General features: G+C 43.5%; 1 protein-coding gene across 2 annotated transcripts in view; it reads left to right on the forward strand.

Annotated features, from left to right (window-relative positions):
- The window catches only part of DOCK1 (dedicator of cytokinesis 1), a 265,150-nt gene that overhangs the window by 175,570 nt on the left and 68,194 nt on the right, over nt 1-21,386 (forward strand). For both annotated transcript variants that reach the window (XM_039731351.1, XM_039731353.1), the window contains exons 30-32: nt 12,908-12,986; nt 13,451-13,551; nt 16,361-16,419. In XM_039731351.1, the coding sequence (XP_039587285.1) occupies nt 12,908-12,986; nt 13,451-13,551; nt 16,361-16,419 (239 nt within the window). The remainder of the gene's footprint in view (nt 1-12,907; nt 12,987-13,450; nt 13,552-16,360; nt 16,420-21,386) is intronic.

Genomic DNA, 21,386 nt, shown 5'->3' on the forward strand with positions numbered 1-21,386 from the left:
TTGCCTTTATTGAGTAGGAAAATCAAAAATTGCCCTTGCATGACATAAAGGCAGAGCTTTTAACATGGGAGGTCTCTGGCTGTTCTGATGTACAAAGTGGGGTCAGCACAAAACGTTTCTGTCTCAAAGACATCCAACACCCTGTGAGTTCCAGCTCTGCCAGACCTCTGCCCTCCCTGCTGGGGCATCCCCCACCCACTGCAAGAGGGGCTGGAGCCTGTCCAGGGAAGGGAATGGAGCTGGGAAAGGGCTGGAGAATTCCTGAGGAGGTGGGGAGGGGCTGGGGAATTCCTGAGGAGCTGGGAAGGGGCTGAGCCTGGGCAAAGGAGGCTGGATGGTTGGACTCGATGATGTTGGGGGTTTTCCCAATCCTAATCATTCTATGGTTTTCTGTTGATCTTTGCTGCATTTCCCTGGCTCCATGCGGGGCTGGAGCAGGTGGAGGAAGTCGGAGATTATCAGTAGAATCATGGAATTGTTCAGGTCAGAAAAGCCCTCCAAGGCCACTGAGTGCAACCATTCCCAGCCCTGCCAAGGCCACCACTGCCCCCTCCACATCCCCAAGTGCTGTTGCCATTAATTTAGGCAAAGAAGGTGCTAAAATACTGGTGTGATTTCCAAACCTCTGTAAATGTGTTCTAAAGGAATGCTGAAAGAAACAAAGTGACCCCCCAAATTCCTGTGCTGTCCAAAGCAGCCTCAAAAAAAATCTGTGTTTGTCACAACCTGAAATTCCCTAGCAGGAGTCAATTTAAACAGCTGTGACCACCCCATAATTATGATTTGTCACAGACTAATATTTGCTTTTTTCATTCATTTAAAACCCCATTTGTTTTACTGTGTACAAATTAAGAACAAAGTGTCATGTTGGTCCCTGAATGCATAATTGCAATTAAGGTGGTGTCTTGCAGAAATAATACATGGAGGGTTAATTTGGACCACGAGCTGGTTTTAATCCTGTCTTTGTGTTTCTCTGCAAGTGAATTATCCTAGGGTGGCACCGAGAAAATCACAGTTATTTGTAGCTGGGCTGTAACGTTGTGTTTTTAATGGGAGTCTTTTTAATGAGGGCTTGTAGCCTGAATTGTTGATGAAAAGCAGATTAGTTCTGTTTGCTCATTCCATGAGAGGTGAGCAGCTCTGAGCAGGGTTTGTGGCCCCAGTTGGGAACTTTCCTGAAGGAAATTAGGGAATTTCTGATGAAAATGTCAACATGTGAAGAGTTCAATCACAGGAGGGCTCTGCACAAGGCTCTGTTTCTCCCTTTTTAGTGACATTTGGCTCTTTAACATTTGATCATGCCTTGGGAATAAAAATACGCTATATAAAAATATTAAATATTTTGTAATGAATTACCAATGTGAGTCATTGTGACCTAAATGAACACACTCCCTATTACAGGAACAGCATTGGAGTGGTGTCATCATTTAATTCTCTCTTATGTCTTGGACTAAATCACAATTTTTGAGGTCCATTTGCATCATTAAATGCTGTGTGGGGGGTAGAAGAAGCATCTAACTCTAATAAACTGAAAATTTCCCAATTTTAATACAGCAAAATTAATATTAAGGTAGATATAGATTTTTTTTTTTAAAATAACATAAACCTTTTATTATTTTCCCTAGTAAAAGTTAAATTACTCAACCTAAACATCAAGGGGGGGAGGCAATTATTTCTTAAAAAGTGAGAGAAAAAGGAAGAAAGTTTTAAAATGTGCAGGAAAAAGAATCTTTATCTCAGATGGCAATTTTAGGAAAAAAAGTAAAAAATTGAAATTTTGTGCAATAATTTATGAAACACTTATTGCATGTTTTCTTTGAAAGTAGTGTTTTTAACTGAAAATCAGGCAGAAAAGGCTAATTCCTGAATTTCTCAATCCCTAGTTCCTCAGCAGTGACTCTCAAACCTCTTTGGCCTCTGGGTGTGATCCAAAGCAAAAGCTTTTTGAAGGTTTTTGTGTGGCTCCTGTAACATTAAAGCTTTGGATTGTAACACTAAAAATCATATCCCAGGTTTTGTGCTGCCACTTTTAGTATCCTTTGGGATCCATTTCCAGGGATCAATGTTTGGATATTGCTGATGTTAAAGATGAAATTGCTTAAAATCTGGACAACCTGTGTGTGCCATTCTGCTTTTAATTTCTCTGGAAAAAATCCAGGAAATGGAGCTTTTTACCTTGTATAAACCTTTGATCCCATTGATCATTGCTGGCCCAGATCACTCCTGGCTGCTGCCAGGTTTTCCATAATATCTGCTGCAGATGGAGCTGAAAACTCTGGCAGATCTGCTCTGCACAAGCATCAATATCCATTGGAAAAGCAGATTTTTCCTTGCCCTTCATGGGTCACTGGATGCCAGCATCCCTCTGCATGCCAGTGTTAGTCCCTGCATCCCGCTCAGCTCATTCCCAGCTTTGTTAGGCCCTGCCTTGCTGACATCCTGAGTTTTTAGTGACCAGGCAGTGCTGCCCATGCCACGTGGATGCTCAAACATCACTCAAGGCGGGGATGAAGGAACTGTGAATTGGTTTAGTCCTGGAATGGTGAGTTTGGAGCAAACTTGGCTGTGGGATATGTCCCTGCCCATGGAATGGGATGATCTTTATAGTCCCAACCCAAACCATTCTGGGATTCTCTAATACAGTCCTATAAAATGAGGATGACTTTAGCTGTTACTCCATACCACAAGCACTGGGTGAAAAAAATCAACCTGAGCATTTGCTTTGGTTGTGTTTTCTGGGTGAGAAAATCTCCTATCAGGACTAATCTAAATTTTTCCCCACTGAGGTTTTTTTGCTTCTATGAGCCCATCAGATAATTGCAGTCTACTCCCAGAGAGGCTGCTGGCTTTCAGTGCCATTGGCATTATAAATCTTCTATCTGGAGAGAGCCAAACTGTGTAATTCAGGCCAGGGAAGAAGATAAAAGGAGCAGAAATGGTGCAGAAATGCTATTTGGGCCTTGTACCCAACTCTGCTGTGCCCCAGTGCAGGAGAACCAGGCCAGGCACTGATTGTTGTGAAGGGACTGCCTGGTTGTCTTGTCCTTGTAAGGCTCAGGAATATTTTCCATCTGGGAATTAACTTCCCTGGCACTGTGTGCACTGTGGGATTGATGGTGCTCCAATGTGCTGGTGTCCAGTTCCCAAATTCTAAGGAAATAAACCTTGCACAGTGTTGGAGATTCTCTTATTGCTCTGTCCATATTGAAGCAAACTTTTCCATGGCTCTGCCTTGGGAAGGGGAGGATTCAGCCAAAGGCAGCTGTGCCTGGAGGTTATTGCACAAACTCACCTGTCAGAAATCAAATGTTAGCCCTGTGGTGCTCTAAAGCATTGTTTGTGTCTCAGTAGCCAGAGAATTCCTGTAGTTTACAATCATTTGGCCACACAACATAATTTAGTAGCTTAGAGAGCTTTCTTGGGATTAACAGAGGGAGTGAAATTAAAGTATTGCATAAAAGAAATCTCAGAGAACCTGATTTCAGAGAATCCCTGACTGGTTTGGCTTGGCAAGAACTTTAAAGCCCATCCTGATCCCCCCCTGCCATGGCAGGGACACCTTCCACTGTCCCAGAGTGCCCCAAGCTCTGTCCAGCCCAGCCTTGGACACTTCCAGGGATCCAGGGGCAGACAAGGATTTACATCCACAATTCTATCTCATTGCTTGTTTGGTATAAACCACTTTTTATGCCAGCCATTGTCCCATTGACACACTTGGCCGTGGTTTTGTGACCCTGGCTGTGTTTGCCTCTTAGGCTTTGATTTCACCAGGCAGAAACTAATCCCCAGCTGGAAAATTCTGGGAAGGATTGGCATGTCCAAGGCAGCTCTGAATCCTGCCTGGAGCCATCCAGATGCTGCAGTTCAGCCCCCACACCGTGGTGTGGTCCTGCTGAAAGGCTGCAGTGGATCTGTTCGTGGGGTTGGCAGTGTCCTCTGCTGCCCTGCAGAACAGAAAAAAACCACGTTATTAATGGCATTGTGTGTCCTGCCAGGCTGATTTTTGTGCTGTGTCACCTGGGACTGTTTGTAGGGTGTGCAGGGTGATTTAACCCTTCCCACAGAGCCAGAAAATCTGCTCAGACCCACCAAGGGGCTCCTGGTACTGGCAGGTGTTGAGGTATTTATTCCACTCCAAAGATAGCAGGCAGGGTGCTGAGAGAGCTCTGGGAAGAGCAGCAAGGCAGGGATCTTGTGCAGGGGCTGCCAGCTGGGTGAGGCTGGCAGGACGGGCACAGGACCCGTCTCACTTGGCTCCCTCCTCCACACACCCCACTGCCTCCCTAAAACCTTCTGTGTCCCTTTAATACCCGAGAGCCACCCTTTGGATCAAGCACAGGCTTACCTAAAGCTCCAGCAAGATGTTGTTTTCACTCTGCCAGCATTAGTGTTCCCTCCACAGAGCTGTCAGCAGCCGTGGCACAGCCCAGCAGAGCAGCTGCTGCGGTTTATCCCACTCATCTCTTACAAGAAATCACATTTTAACCTCTTCCCAGGGAGTCTCTGCTTCCTGGGGAGATGGACTCCACTTTTATGAAGGTTCAGCTCCTCTGGGCAGTGCCTCTGCGCTTGTGATTGCTTGGGTTGGAAAATAAAAGTCATGGTAAGGCATTGGGATAATTCAGCTCCCTTGGCAACTTTCTGCCATCAGAATGAACTTCACATTTTGGGGGAAACTTCAGCAAATGGAATTTCTGAACAACCCTGATTGGTGACCCCAGCACTGAAGAGGTGATAACCCAACCTTTGCAGATTGCTTTCTTCTTCCTCATTGCTATTCTCTGCTGCAATTTGATAAATTAAGTACCTGCAGGAAAAAAGGGAGATTCTTTTCCAAGCAACATCAGGACATTTGTTTAGCCAGGTGCAATTGTCTTCCCGGTTGATGGCAGGATGGATGAGAATGCCAAATAATTTGAAATGTAGCAGATCAATTCTATTGATTTATCCATAAGTAGCTGAAGTGGCTTTAATCACCTGCAGTATCCATGGAAATGGGGAAGGAGCAGAGGCCAGTGCTGTCAGCATAGAGCAAGGGAGGTTCCCCTGCTGCAAACCCTGAGGCACTGTCAAGTATTTAAAAACATTTGGCCAAATTCAGCCAGAACTTCCATGCTTTGCAGGAAGATTTGCCTGTGACGTCCTTTCCCAAACTTTCCCTGAATTACTTCTCTTGTAGTTATTTCTCTTTCTGGACTGAATGTTTGTGTGAAAAGCAGTGCAACAGGGGAAAAAACAAACAAACAAAAAAACCCCAAACCAACCACTTCTTCTGTATTGATTTTTACCTCTGCAAAAAGTGGTTGAAATCCTTTGTGAAATCAAGTCAAAACAAGAACTGAGGTGAAAAGTTGGGTGGTGAGGCCCTGGCACAGAGCAGCTGTGGCTGCTCCATCCCTGGGAGTATCCAAGACCAGGTTGGAGCAGCCTGGGACAGTGGAAGGTGTCCCTGCCCATGGATGGTGACACTGGGTGGGCTTTCAAGTCCCTCCCCACCCAAACCCTTCTGGAATTCTCTGGTACTTCCAGAGGGGAAGGTGATGATTTCTGTTCCTAGCAAAGGCTTTCTGCATTTTATTGAGCATTGCACTACAATGAAATGCTTGTTTAATAACTCACCTGATGGCACAGATCCCTTCCAGCAGCACTCCAACAAATTACATTTGTTTGAAATTACAAGCTCTGCTGGGAGTTTTTGCCAGCTGCCACAATAGAAAGTCTCTTGGAATTCAGCAAGTCTGCCTCCTTTAGAATAATAACTTTGGAGTAGAGGAATAGGAACGCTGTCCACTTGCAAGAGATGCTACTTTGCCAGCATTGTAGCCTTAGCTAAAACCTCCTAAATTAAATTGTCTGCTAGCATTTCCATTAGAAAACATAATTTCCAAGCTTTTATTGCTCTGCCATAAAATTCTCCAGGTGCTGAAATTGAGTACTGACGCTTCTATCCATGGAGATAAAATTCCAGGAGGCAAAGTTGCCTTGGGAAAGAGGACAGGAGGCTGAAACCTCTTCTTTCCTGCACTCAAAGTCATCCAAAACCCACAGCTGAGACCTCAGACATGTAGTCAAGGCAGGAGCAGAGCGAGGGCAGTCAGATCCGTGGTTATCCAACAGATCCCAGCCCTTGGAGAGGCTCAGACCCCACCAGGACACAGCCCTGAGCTGGGGATAAAGAACCCCTTGTGCCTCTTGGTTGTTGGTAGTCAGCCCACAAGTTTGTCCTTCAGCGTTTTGTAACTCCGTTATTTTTCATTCATCTGTCCCCTTTGTTTCAGAGGGCACCAGCCCGGAATACAAATGAGGGGAGAGCTATCAGTGATTAGAGATAATGTGCTAAAGCTGGGGCTGAAATATTTGTTAGAAAATAGGTTAATAAAGTGACATGGAGCACCTGTGCTGCTGTGGAGCAGGCATTATGAGGAGATTATGCTAATGTGGGTATTTAGTAGCAAGTCTTCTTTGGGATTACTCTCTGCTATTATCATCCTCAGCCCAGGAATTGTAATTCAAAAGGCAGCAAATGATCAAGGATTTAGTTTCTTTTCTTTTTTTTTTTCTTTTTTTTTTTTAAGTTTTGACTACTCTTTAGCCTGCTGAATTAGAGGATGTTGCAAGGAATCTTTTAAACACTTCTAAAATGTTCTTGAAGAGAAAGAAGTGGAATGGGCAGGGGTGTGTAAATATAAAGAAGTGTTAAATTAAATTAATTTGTTAGTGGTGGGCAGCTGGTAGGCTTGGAGGTGTAAAGGCAGGTGAAGAGGGAAAGAAGGGAGACAAATTTGGGAAAGGAGAAAACTGAGGGAGATACAAGGGTACCTCCAGGCTGAGTGTGGAAATGACTTTGAGTCTCCTATGGTGAGGGACTTTAAATTCTGGGGGCAGTTTTGGACCTTTCTCAACAAGATAAACTGGAAGGGCTGGGGCATGTCCAGGGAAGGGAATGGAGCTGGGAAGGGGCTGGAGAATTCCTGAGGAGCTGGGAAGGGGCTGGAGAATCCCTGAGGGAGCTGGGGGGGGGTCGGGCTGTGCTCCAGGGAACAGGGACAGGAGCAGAGGGAACGGCCCCAGGCTGGGCCAGGGCAGCTTTAGGTTGAATACCAGGGAAAATTTATTTTTTAAATTCCTAAGTAAGAAAAAAGCTGTTTGAAACAGTGGTTTGTGAGAGGGCTGGAGGGGTTTGAGGTGAGGGGTGTTCTGAGAGGGCTTTGCTGGGCTGTTGGTGCCTTCCTGAACCTTTGCTGGGATTTGGGTTCTGCTCTGGGTTCCCAGGTCTGGGGCTGTTGTTGCCCACCCAGCCTGACAAGAGAAGAGGACTCTGGCTCCCATAAGATCACGGAATTTATCTCCAAGGGAAGCAGAGCTCAGGCATGGGGAGCATGGTGATGTGCAGGAAGGCTGATCAGCTGCAATGAAGCATTCATTATCCTTCCATCTAAATTAACTGAAATGACATCATAATAGTGCCTTTTAGAACCTCACTCCAAATTCCCTCTCTTTTATCAAATTATCACCTAAACCAAAATTATTTTAAGCTGTGTCTGTGTATTCTTGTTTAGATAATCATTCTGCCATTAAGGAAGAAATTTTCTCATTCTTTTTCCTTCTTTTTTTTTATGTTTGCTTAAGGAAAAATAGTGAGGAGAACATTCCTGGTTTGTGTTGTTTCTTTTTCTGTCAGAAATATTTTGCATAAACACTCACAGTGTAAATCCAAATCCTTGGGTACTGAAGATAACTAAATAACATGCCAAATGGCATAGGCTGTAAAAGCATTTCCACTTTTTAAATATTTCTCTTTGGATTATTCCTCCAGAGCAGTGTTTCTGCAGAGGCAGTTGGATAGGTGTTACATCCTGCGCCCAGCTTTCCTCTGCTCCTGGAACTCCTGCAATTACTTTCCAACAATGTCAGAACTGAGTGAGAGAAAACGGGGCACAAAATGTTTTTAAACATGAACAAATCAGGGCACTTGACTAATTAGGAGGGAGAAGGGCCGAATAAAAAGTGACTGAACCTGAGAAAGGGCTAAAAAAAAATGAGTTGTTTGGCACAGTGACTCCTGTTCCATTTATAACTCAAATCCCTCTGTCCCTCCTTCATTTACAATTGCCACTGGAAGTCAGGGTTTGATGTATGTTCCCACCTCCTGGAGGCACTGAGGTTGTTTGGAGGGAAAAAAGGATCTTTTGGAAAACTACACAGTCCAACCATTAATTTTTGCTCTGTTTGGTGAAGCAATCTCTGCATCCACAAACCAATTAAGCACCTCTGGGCCCAGTGGAAGTGAATAATAATCAATAACAGGAAACATTCCCAGGAGTCAGGGGTTGAAATTGAAGTCAGTTCATGAACCAGCAGCACATTCCTGGATGGATGAACTCTGGAGTGAGAGCCATAAAGGGGAGAAATTACTGGAGAAATGAGAACTGCCTGAGGCAGGGCAAGGTGAATGGACCCAAGCTGGTCACTGAGATTTGGTCACCTGGATTTTTGGTTTGGGTTTTTTTTGAGAATTTTTGCCTTTTATGGCCTCTATTTCCTAATTGACCTTTGCCATGGTTTCCTCCATCTCCTTTTCCCTGGCTTCTCTCACCTGAGCTCCCAGCCATGCGTATTTCCTAATTGAAATGGTTTTGCCATGGTTTCCTCCATCTCCTTTTCCCTGGCTTCTCTCACCTGAGCTCCCAGCCATACTTTTATGTCACGTTCAAAAGGTGGTGGGCAAATCACTCTTCCTGCTGGATCATGGAGAGCTGACACAGATCTGATCAGGAAATGCAAAACAGGGATCAACTGCCAAAAAATCCTGGTGGCAGAAAAAAGGTTTTGGGGACACCTTAAAGCCTCTCTCAGGGGCTCCAGGAAAGCTAAAGAGAGACTTTGGACAAGGGAGGAAAAAGGGGAAATGGCTTTAAGCTGCAAGTGGGTTGACTTAGATGGGATATTGGGAAGGAATTGCTCCCTGTGAGGGTGGGCAGGCCCTGGCACAGGGTGCCCAGAGCAGCTGTGGCTGCCCCTGGATCCCTGGCAGTGCCCAGGGCCAGGTTGGAAGGGCTTGGAGCAGCCTGGGATAATGGAAGGTGTTCCTGCCCATGGATGGGGTGGGAATGGGTGGAATTTAAGCTTCCCTTCCAACCAAAATGATTCTGATGCTGCTCTCTGGAAGGTCTCTAAACACAGAATAAGAGGACAGTTACTGCCTCAGGGGATGAAGCTACAGCAGAAATCTCTGGATGCCCTTGGAGCCATCCCCATCCTCCTTCCCCAGAGCTCACACAAAACCTCCTCTCTCCAGGCAGTTGATTTTGTTCTTTGGTGGATTTTTACACCCTTCTTTCTTCCACATATCCTGAAGTGACTTCCTTCTGTAATCATATTCCTTCTATTCCAATCACATCATAGAAAATGTTAATTTCCTGCTTTTAATTGGGTTGATAAAGTCTTTTGTCTCACAAATCTTTCCCAGTACATTCGGATTAGGTTTTGTTGTCTTACATGGCAGCAGAGTCCATTGTGTTGGGTTCCAGGCTCTGAACTTCTTCCTTTTTCAAAGTTTAACTTCTGTGGCTCTTCCTGACATGGATAATAAATTCTTTTGTTCATTGAAACTGAATTTCAAGAAGAGCACTTCTTTTTATGCACACGCAACTGGGAGCCAATCTTGGTTATTAATTACAGCAAGATAAGGACTGGCACTGCAAGGGATGCTCTCCAGCTGAGAGTTTTGATTATTTATCCCTTGGCCCAGTGATGTCCAAGTCCACCTTTTATCCTTGAGAGTGTTCCAGCAGCCAATTCCTTTGTTCTTCAGTACAGAATTGTTGCTTTTGGGTTAATTCCCCTTATTCTGAAGAGCCACTTCTTGCTTCATTTTTCGTTTTCTCCACCTTTTGACAGTGAAGTTACTGAAAATTGTCAGGACCTGCTTTGGAGGAGGAGGAGGAGGAGGGTTTAACTAACACCTGGAATGATAAAGTGTTTCAGCTTCCTCTTTCATTTTTTATTTGGGCATAAACCTGAACCGTTTTTATATTCATGAGTTGCAGCAACTTCCCAGGTGATAACAAAGCATTGCCCAGGATCCAGCCAAGAATTCATCCAGCATGATTTTTACTATGGAAATTCTCTCTTCAGAGTAGTGATCTTGCTACTTCTTCTTGTCAATATTTTAATAAATACATTTTAAAAATTAACTTCATTAGATAAAAAACATCTTAATTTTGCTCTTTGCTCTTGGCACTGGAGGTGCTGAAATATCCTGCAAAGTGCTGTGAGGTTTGCCATGACATTTGATTTGTAATAATTGTAGTACTGGGAGTAGGAATAGCAGTAGAAGAAATACTACTAATGATGATGATGTTGGTGATGATGATGATGTTCTGTGGACTGTCACTGGGATTTCTCCACTGACCTATGCAGGAAGTGCTTTATCCAGTCACAGAGGAATTGATCAAATCGAAAATAAATTGGGATTTCAGTAACTCAAAAATCAACATGAAGTCGCTCCATCTCTTCTTTGGGATGTTCCTTTATGGAAAATTGGAGGAATTTCTGGCTTCCTGAACCCCCCTGATGCCCAGGGGTTGTTTAATTGAACACGTGTTCTGTGCTCTGCTCCTTTTCCAATGGCAAACACAGCAGAATTTGTATTATTTATTCTTTGTTGATATTCCCTGGAATTAATATAAGGGAAAAATGAGTGTTACAATTTTAAGAAAAATAATGGAATGCCCAGGGGTTGTTTAATTCCAGCTCCAGTTGAACACGTGTTCTGTGCTCTGCTCCTTTTCCAATGGCAAGCACAGCAGAATTTGTATTATTTATTCTTTGTTGATATTCCCTGGAATTAATATAAGGGAAAAATGAGTGTTACAATTTTAAGAAAAATAATGGTGTATGAAGTAATGAGATTGTGCCAAAGCTTAATTAGATGGAGCAGATTGAATACATTCCAGTGATGTCTTAAGGCAGCATCATTAAGCTGGAGGCACAATCCTGCCTGAGTTGGAACCAGTTTTGTGTTCATGAGGGAGCAGCCTGGGATGGCCCCTGCACCACGTTCAGTTGTTAATTTTGGGGGAAGATTTACAGATCTCCTTCTATTATCAGGTTTCAGAAGCACATGGCAAAGCAGGGCTAAGGAGGGGATAAAACTGGTGATTGTCTGATCGCACAGATAAGCTCGATTTCAATCTTAGTTTGTGCTACAGCTCAGTAATTGAATCACACATCTCCAATCCATATATTTTGGAGCAGTGCAGGGTGTTCATTTGTGTGCTGGATTCAGCTCATTTATAAAATCTCTTAATGAAGTGCTCTCCCAAAACACTGACAAAGACACTGAAGGGCTGAAATTCCTCCTTGGCTGTGCTGTGTGCAAGTGCAGAGATGTCTCTTTCATCTTAGTTATAAAGAATAATATTACAAAACACACCTGTATATATGTATGTACTTGATTTTTATGTGTATTTGCTTATATCTTAAAAATACTTCCATATTTTATATTATTCCTGTACTTTCCTTTCTAAATTTAATTTTAACTTTCCCGTTTAGATCCTTTCTTTCTCCTCCATAATTCTGCCATGGGGATGATCTGACCTTACACTACAGATACATCCCAGTGGCATCAAATTTTTCCCTTTATTAATTTATTTCAATATATAAATAAATAAACTCTCTTAGCATCCTGCTAAATTTATGTACATTTTGATATATTTATGAATGTATGTACATATTGATATATTTATATAAATACATCAATATGTTCATAAGTAATCACTCAGCAACATATTGCCCATATATAAATATTTAAATATTTATAAATAATGTCTGTTTCCATCATATTGGATTATCTGGAGGCTTCTTTTCTCTTGGATACCAAACTTGCAGCTAAATATTAATTTTTTTCAGGAGAAATTGCTAAGTATCTTAAATTCAGTACAAATCCTATCTGGTTTGTTTTAAATAATTTTCCTTTTTTTTTTCCAGCCTGAAAGAAAATAATTTTTTTATTTGCAGAAGTGAACTTTCTTTTTCAGTTCTGTTTTTGGGGGTGGGGAAGAAACAAACCCAGAACATGTCAGGAGGGGTTTTCATCATTTTGGGGACTCTGAGGAGACGCAAATCTCTCCCAGCCTGCTCCAAGGAGCAGCTCATTTGTCTGGGCATTAGCTGGCAGCTGCACAGCATAAATTTGGAGTTTGCAGGGGGAATCTCATGTTTGTTTTGAAAATGGAGATCAGGCTACCAAGGAATAATCAGTTTATTTTTCAGCACCATGAATATGTAGTGCCCTACTTCTCCTGTGCCATTTGGTTTTCTCTTTCAAGCTTGTCAGGCCAAGTCCTTTTGCAATTTAAGAGGTGTTCTAGAAACTCTGTAAACGACAGTGGGTACTGAATTACTGAATTACCATTTGGGAAATAGAGCAGTGAACAATGTTTTAAAGACTGTCCTTTACCAACATTTCTGTTGTGCCATAAGTGAAGGGGGTTTTTTTGTCTCATGTGTTTGAAAACGTGTTTTTCTTGACCTTAAACTTAAAATACAACCAGTTGCACGTCTGGCTTAGACACAACATTGTAACTTTAAAAATTTATGTCTATATAGTGCTAATAAACTGAATTTTTAATGATCTCTTGATTATGAAAAGATATTTTAAAGACAAGTGATTTTATCCCAAACACTCCCTCTGTTTCTGCATATGCTAATTTACTTGATTAATTTGGAGAACATCTGCATAGAATTCTGTACACTTACCAGTGGTGAGATCACACTGCTTTTCAAGTATCAGCCTCAAATTTCACTTTCCAGACAGACTCAGATTTTGTGTCTAATTGGGATGCCAAATATACAAAGGTACCCCAGAAGTGTGTAATTATGTAATTTTCTCTTGATCTTTCAGAGTCTTCCTGCGAGCAATTAATCAGTATGCAGATATGCTAAACAAAAAATTCCTTGATCAAGCCAACTTTGAGTTACAGGTAAGAAAAAACTCCCAGTTTGAATGGAATAAATGATATTAATGTAACAAATTTCTGCCCTGTGTAGTTTTGGTGGGTTTGTTCATGGTTTATTCGTGGCTGTGAACCCCAGTTATCCCAGTTAAATCATTCCAGGCTCAGCAGGTGCTGTGATCCATTCCTGACTTGTGGGTCTTGTCACAGAATCACGGAATCACAGCAGGGTTTGGGTTGGGATTCTGCCTGAATCATCAAAACACAAAGAATTGGGATTTGTAGCTGGGAAATATTTGTTGGAAACATAAAGGCAACGAGGAGCTGTATTAAGAATTTATCAAGAAACACCATCTCTGTGGTGTCTGTTCTTTTCTCCTTGAAATATTTATGTGCATAATTTAGAGACTTTTTAAGTTGTTTTGTAGATATGTAGAGAAACATTTCAGAGAATTAATGGAATCTCTTCTTGTCATTTTGGGGGCTTTCAGCTCTGGAACAACTATTTCCACCTGGCTGTTGCTTTTCTCACACAAGAGTCTTTACAACTGGAGAATTTTTCAAGTGCTAAAAGAGCAAAAATCCTTAACAAGTAAGTCCTGCTCGTCATCTAAATCATGGCCAGGAACTCGAGGTCTATTGCCATAATTTCGGTTTAATTTCTTTGCTAAATCTATTCAAATTGAGATGCAATCAGGGGATAATGAAAGGTTGGGTTGAAAAACGTGAATCAAGTGTTGTGTGTGTTTCTGCCCTGGCATGGAGATCTGAATTTCACCATTCATTAGGGATGAATTCAGTGTTTGCTGCTGCAGGATGTTCAGAAAGTCAAGATTCTCCTGTTAACATGTTATAAAACTGCATTTTGAAAGCACTTCAGCTTTGTACTTCTTCTAATCTCATTTTTTGTCTGCTCTTTATGGTTCATCCTTGACTTTGTTGAGAGGGAATTTTGGTGCTCCAGCCTTTGCCACTGGGCTATCCCTGAAGGATGGGTTGGGGTGGGTGCAGCCATTTCCTCCTTTTGAGGGATCACATTCCTGCCTCCAGCCACCCGCTGCCAGAATCCCACAGCAAAGGAAAGCTGTCAAAAGGGGAAAAAGCCTGGAAGTGAGAGGGGAACATGAAGATTCTGTTTAAACAGAGTGATTAAGAGTGGAAAACCCTCTAAGATCATTGAGTCCAAGGCCACCACTGCCCCAAATGCCACATCCTTGCAGCTTTTAAATCCCTCCAGGGGTGGGAAACTCCACCTGAACAGCCAATTCCAGTGCCTGACCACCCTCTGAGTGAGGAATTTGTCCCAACTCTCCATTTAACCTCCCCTGGCACAACTTGAAGCCGTTTTCCCCTTATCCTGCTGATATTTCTCCTGCCTTTTATTGGGGGTCCACTGTTGTGACCTTATTATTACTTAACCAAACACCAAGCTCTGAAAAGAGCTAATGTTGTGATTTCAGGCAGTGTGTGTGGATTCTTTTTCTATTTGGGAAGAGCATCTGGAAAAGCCAGGTGTTCCCACAGCCAGTGAGGTCACAAAAATGGGGAATTTCCAAGCTGTGATTCCCTGAACAAGCACGGCTCTGGCTCCTGGTGTATACAATAAATAAAATGTGTCTATATAGAGAAAGAAAATGCATTTTGTATCCCTTCACCTTCCCAATCCAGGCCTTTTTGTCTGTTATTGTGATAAGAGAAATCCCAGGGGGACTGGGGACAGTTCATCGCTGCTGCAGTGATTTGGTTTTAAAGGTTTTTGCTCATGTGGCTTTTGGGTTTTGACCAGAAAAGTCAGGAAGAGCTCCACATTCCATCCCTTTTTAAGGGAACCAAGTTGCCCTGCAAACTCCACCACTCCCTCCTGAGTTTTGAGGTGTTTCCTTTGGAAGCTGTGCTCTACCTGAGCCTTGAAAGAGAATTTTAAAGCACTTTAGGATCTGCTCTACCTGGGGCTTCCTTGATGAAACAGGAATATTTACAAGTTCAGTGGAAAAGTGGTGTCAAGCAGAGCTCAGGGTTTGGGGCTTGTGCTATAAATACCAGAAATAACACTATAGATAAAGGGTTTTTAAGGAAGTTGAGCTGGTGTTGCAGGGCCAGGTGTATTTTATTCAAGGAAATTGAGCTGGTATTGTGAAGGCAGGTATATTTTATTTAGGAAATTGAAATGGTGTTGCAGGTAAATTTTATTTAATTAAGTTTAGAATCCCTTTCCTCTCTCTGCTCAGTGTTAATGAGAACCTATGAGAGCATTTTAGTCCAGCTCAGACTCCTGACCTGAACAAAGAGCCAAAAGCCGAGCTGGAATTGGGCTGGAAATTGCTGTCAAATACATTTGTGGACTGATAATTCCTCTTTGTCAGGATGGAAACCACAGGCACAAATTTTCTCTGAGTGATTTTTATAATAAACAGAGCAGTTTATCTCGCTGAAGGAATTGAAGGAATCAACAGGCATTTCTCACTGCTAATATCAGTAAATAAATTAAGTCGTTTGAAGAGGTTGCTTAATAAAGTTTGCAAAATTGTAAATCTTTGTTTATAATGAATTTGCAAATTGTTATTTTCAGTTTAATCAGGTTTTGGAGACAGGAATCAAGACAATAAATTTGAGATTCAATAAATGCATGGTCTGGAGGCACTTTCATTGCTGTGTGAAGGCACTTCTGTGTCAAAAGGGATGTAATTAATCAGTTAATTCAATATCATACTCACCCATCTTTTTAAGTACATATTTCAATTAAAACGTCAAATATTTAATAATTAAAATTTAATTATTGTAATTTGTAGGTTTTGCTAAACATTGCATTTAAGCATTAGATAATAGCAGATTCTTAATGATGCAGAAGATTCTCTTTAATCCATATTAATGACTGGGTGTCTCACTATTATCCCCCACAAATCCTACAAGTTGCCAGATATTACAGTTTGGCTCATCTTGTTATTTAAGTAATAATCTTTAACTTGCAAATATTCCATGGGGCAAATGCATCCTTGGCGCTCATTAGGGTTCTGATCCCATTGTTAATGAAGGCATTGGGATGATTTCCACTCGTTAAAGCTTTCCTGTGGAGAGGGAGGGGAGTGGAAAATGTCCCTGATGGCACATGGGAGGTGTTGGTGCACCAGCTTTAGGGTGGGTGGCTCCCACCTCTGCCTGGCACCATGGAATGCTGGAATTGTTGAGGCTGGAAACCTTCTTTCCCCAAATTTTGATGCTGACAGAGGCATTGCTGAGCTGGTGGGGGTAGCCAGGTAATCTCAGTAGTGTGGGTCCCATTTGAGAACCTGTTCTGGAGTTTCTTCCCTTTTTGAAGGCTGTGAATCTTTGAAATGAGATTTATCTGCTTGTAGGTCTTTGATTTCTTTTGGTTTAATGCTGGTTTTGTTTTCCTTTTCAAGGTACGGGGACATGAGAAGGCAGATTGGGTTTGAGATCAGGGACATGTGGTACAACCTGGGTAAGTATCCTAAGCATGTGTTCCCTTCAGTGTTCCCAAAAAAACATTTACAGGGATATTCCTGGAAAAATTCAGTGCCAGGCTGGATGGGACTTGGAGCAACCTGGTCCATGGAAGGTGTCCCTGCCCATGGAATGAGATGGTCTTTGGTGCCCCTTCCAACCCAAACCATCCCACAATTATCTAAAATGGCTTTCCTTTCACAACAAAAGTGTGCCTGCAGAGAGCTTTTAAAAATCTGGTGATTTAAAAAATCAAGCCACATCTGCACATTTAATTCACCATCTGGGTAGACATATCACTCCTGTTAATATTTATGTGTTTTGTGGTTTTTGTGGGTTTAGGTCTCTTCTGAACACAAACCCATTGTCATGGTGATACCTATTCAATGGGGATTTTTTTCCCCTTACAAATATCTATATACACACATATTTATATTAACTCACTTGAGGATGCAGTACCTGGAACTGTAGCAAAATGCATGTGTCCAAGGGTTCTCAGTACCTCAGCCTGGAATTCTGCTCAAGCTCTGCTTTTCAGCCTTGTCTGGCAGCATCAGTGACTCAGGACAGCCTGGGAAGCTGGAGCTCCCTGGAGCTCGTGGGTAAGTGAGGCAGCTCTGCCTCTCTCCAGCCTGGGCTGCTCCCTGGGTATAATTTGCCTGTACAGGGATTGAATTTCATGAGAAACTGAGTATTTACTGTGACCTGAGCGTACTTGTCTGCCAGATTTCATTTTCCTGAGCTTAACAGCACAGACACTTCAGCTCTTCTGAGTTTTATCAAAACTTCCTTAAATGATCAGAAATAAAGCGTTTGCCACTTCACTTCTATCTCTGGCTGAGCTGTTGTTGCTGGGAGTTGAAAAACCCCAGCATTTCTAAGAGAAGAGAGTGCCAAGGGTTCATAAGTATTTGATATCGCAGAATTTGCATCCTATCTGCTGGAATGATGAGAAAAGGCTTCAGAGAGCAGCTGAGTTCACTTTTATTAGAAGCATCTTCGGTGAATTAAGTGTCTGGAGAACAGATTAGAGCTTAGTGCATGGCTGAGATGTGACTTGACAGGCAGGTAATAAAATCAGTGTCGTGCCTGCTGCTGCATCAGCCAGCGTGGGCTGCTGGCAGCCTCTGGGTGAGTAATTAGCCAAATCCATCCCTCTTCCAGCCCCACAGTCATGGAGTCATGGAATTGGGAAGGTTGGGAAGGTTGATAATGGGTAAGGTTTGAGGGCACACGTGGAGTGCTGTGCCCAGCTCTGGGCTCTCAGCTTGGGAAGGACCTTGGGACACTGAGCACATCCAGAGGGGACAGCGAGGCTGGAGAGGGGCTGGGAACACAAACCCTGAGAGGAGCCCCTGAGGGAGCTGGCCGGGCTGGGTTGGACTCGATGATCTTGAAGGTCTCTTCCAACCTGGTCATTCTGTGATTCTGTGAGAAGATCGAGTCCAGCCCAGCACTGCCAAGGCCACCACTGCCCTGTGTCCCCAGGTGCCACATCCACATGGATTTTAAATCCCTCCAGGCACAGGGACTCCAGACTGCCCTGGGCAGCTGTGCCAGGCCTGGAAAAACCCTCCCATGAGGAATTTTCCCCAAAATCCACCCTGAGCCTGCCCTGAGGCCGTTCCCTCTGCTCCTGTCCCTGTTCCCTGGAGCACAGCCCGACCCCCCGGCTGTCCCCTCCTGGCAGGAGCTGTGCAGAGCCACAAGGGCCCCCTGATCCCCCTTTCCTCCAGGCTCAGCCCCTTCCCAGCTCCCTCAGCCACCTTTCCTCCTCACTAATATTTCTGGCCTCTTTGGATTCTTATGGATTCTTAAACTTTTCCCAGAATTTACTGGACTGAAAGTAGAAAGTTTGACGCAGACTTTCCCATCCAGCTGGTGTTACCTGAGGTTGTTTTATCCAGGCTGGGCTTTGTGGAGTGCCTTGTGCCTTTCACTGCTGCTGCTGTCACTGGCTGCTCTTTACAGGTTATTTAGTTGCTCCAGGGTTCAGTTTCTCACCATTAACAAGGATAATAATTTCCCCTGCAGTTTTGGGAATCGATTGGCTCAAGGGGTAGTGTTTTCTTCAATATTTCTTCCTATGCTGTCATGAAAGCCTTTTATTTTTAATGGATTTTTTATAAATGGAGATTATCCAGGTAAGATCCCTCTGTGACCTCCTCAAGCTCTAATATTTGTGATTTTCCAAGATCCATTAATGGGATCATTAATGCCAAAATCCCACATGTGGAGGGAGTCAGGAAATTGCTGCTCTTCCCAAGAAAAGCTGGGAGAGAAAAGTAAATGTGAGGCAGGACCCCAGTCTAAGGCAGCCTTTGTGCTTCTCCTGAGCAGCACCTTGATTTTCCTTATCTCCTTTGTCACACAGAGAGTCCATGTTACACTCATGGATCACGTTTCACTTCTGGCTCCTCACCAATCTCATCTGTGTCACAGCATCAATTAAGAAGGAATTCCAACTTCTCACTGCATGGGAATCGATTGGGGGGTGCCTGACACTTTTATCTTGGAAGCTGCACTGCATTAATCAAATTATTCATGTGTATGTTCAGAAACCAAATCAGAAGTGAAAGGCTGGAATTCTGGAATTCTTGAGCACAGGTTTTTATGTCTGTGCCGTTGTGCATGAGATGTGATGAAACCAAACCACCCTGACTTTTGATTTATGGATTAAAGGGTATAGAAAAGCCTCAAAAATGAATGTTTAGTCTCATCAGGTTTTGTTTCTAAATACCATGATTAACACACGATGCCTGCTGAGTTAAAATTCCCCAGCTGGGAGCAAGGCAGTCCTCCAGCTATAATGAACATTTAAAAGTATAATTTTTTTTCTGAAATTAAATAGTAAAATAAGAGTTCTTAAAGTTTTCACTTGGCTGCCTGTTCCTGATGCAGGGGAGGCCTCAATAATCACACCTTCCTATTTTTATGAGCAGAAAAAAAAAATAAAAGAACATTTATAGTGCTGAACAGCACTTTAGAGGCTTTTTTCCACAATCTGAACTTTAAAATGTGTTACATTGAGTCAGTGTTTTGTTGAAACTGGGGCTTCTTAAACTTTGCTGAGACATTAAAGCATCAAAAAAGCATCAAACAGGCCGTGGCCTGTCTTGGAGATGCAGGAATTCAAAAGCCACACAGTGGAAAGGGTTTTGTGATGCAATTTAGCCAACAGAACCCAAGGCTCTGCCAGGATGTGCACAGGGTGCACTGGTTGGTGGCACCCACAGTTGTGTGGAGGGGAATTGCAGTGACATTTCAGGTGACATCCTGGTGGGAAAGGTGGCCAGAGAGGTGTTGGTGACGTCTGAGCCAGCTGGGGGGAGATGGAGGAGAGAAGCTCCTCAAGGTGAAGGGCAATGGTTGCTGGTGTCCTCCAGCGAGTGCCACCATCCCTGCCAGGGCTTGACGTCACCAAAGGTGTCTTGACAGAGCTCTCGCTGTCGTTGGAGGGAAGGCCAGGGTTAAAAATAACCCTGAACTTTGGGTGTTACATAAATAGAAGTCATTGCACATAACCCTCTCTGGATTAGTCAGGCGTGTTCCCAGCCTGCCCAGGGCACAGGGAGGCTGCTGGCAAATTACTCACAGCGTTTTGTGGCCCAAACTGAAATGGGAACAATCTGGGAGATGAGCATCCCATTAATCACACTTTAATCCCAGAATCACACTTTGTCCAGCAAGGAGAGCACCTTGTGTTTGGTTTGGGGTGAGGTCCCTTCCTGCTGTGTGGGCACGTCCCATGGCCAGGCACAAGGTGCTGCAAGGGGAAGGTTTTGCATGTTCAGAAGGGGCTTTTTTTGCATGTGGTTCCTAAAGCAGCTGCACAAGTTGGTTTTCAGAAGAGACTCCTCAATTTTCTCCCAGACTTGTCACATTTGGAGTCTCAGCGTGGGAGTTCCCACATTCCCGCGGGGAGGAAAAAGGTGAATCCTTGCTGGGTTGTATATCAGACAGGGTCGTGGATACCCTGAGGGGCCAGGGGAGGATTGTTTCCCTTCCTGTTTTGCTCCCAATGCTTTCTTTAGAGCCCAGCATCTCCCAGGATCACTCTGTCCCAGCAAACCCGTGTGTGTCACCTCGGATGCGCGTGGGACGGACTCACCCAGGGCTCTCGCTCCAGGGGCTTCCCCCAGAGAGCTGCAAACAGATCATCATCTCATCGAAGATTCTAATCTTGTGTGGAATGTTCACATCCCGAGTTCAAAAGATGTTCCTGTTCTGAGGGAGTTCCTGTGCTTGAGGCAATGGAAGAGCCCTCTGTGGCGCAGGGAGAGCTGGCAGAGCGCGTGATGAACAACTTTTGTCACCGTTATTTGTTTTCTGCAGTCCTGGCTCTGGCACTCCTCAGGCATAACACAAGAAATCTGTCACCTGAGAGATCCAGTGTAATCATCCTTGTAGGAGACTGAGGGAAGGTTTAGGCTTCTCACTTGATATTCCTGAGCAGCCCCCAGCACTGCAGCAGCACCCAAAATCACCATTTTCCTTGAGTATTAATTTGCCCTGATCCGATTGCTAATGCTAATAGGATTCAGGAGTTTGCCAAATCAAGGGGCTTAAATTATATCTGCTAAAAAAAGGAGCGTGTTTTGGTGGTAAAGGATTTTTCTTGATTACATTTGTTGAGATTTATGTTAGTTCTGGTCAAAGTGAAACTACCAATTAAAGACTTCACTGGTTACTGTCACAGTGGTGTAGTGCAGTGGAATAAAAATGAGTTGAAATCTGTTTGTGCCCTGTACCACTGGTAACTGCAGTGGGAAGCAAGAGTTTGAGAGCTAGAGGAAACTGAGGACTGGACTCCAAAAAATCTGGTCTGAAGCACGATACTGGGTATAGAAACAGTGTTTGAACCTGGTTGTAAATGTCCCTAACAGGGCATTTGTGAGGAACATCTCCAGTTCTGTCCTGAGCTCCCCGTGGATCCCAGCCTGTTGCTGATGGAGAAATGTGTTT

Source organism: Passer montanus, unplaced genomic scaffold (assembly GCF_014805655.1).
Source record: "Passer montanus isolate IOZ18808 unplaced genomic scaffold, ASM1480565v1 scaffold77, whole genome shotgun sequence".
Lineage (NCBI taxonomy): Eukaryota > Metazoa > Chordata > Aves > Passeriformes > Passeridae > Passer > Passer montanus.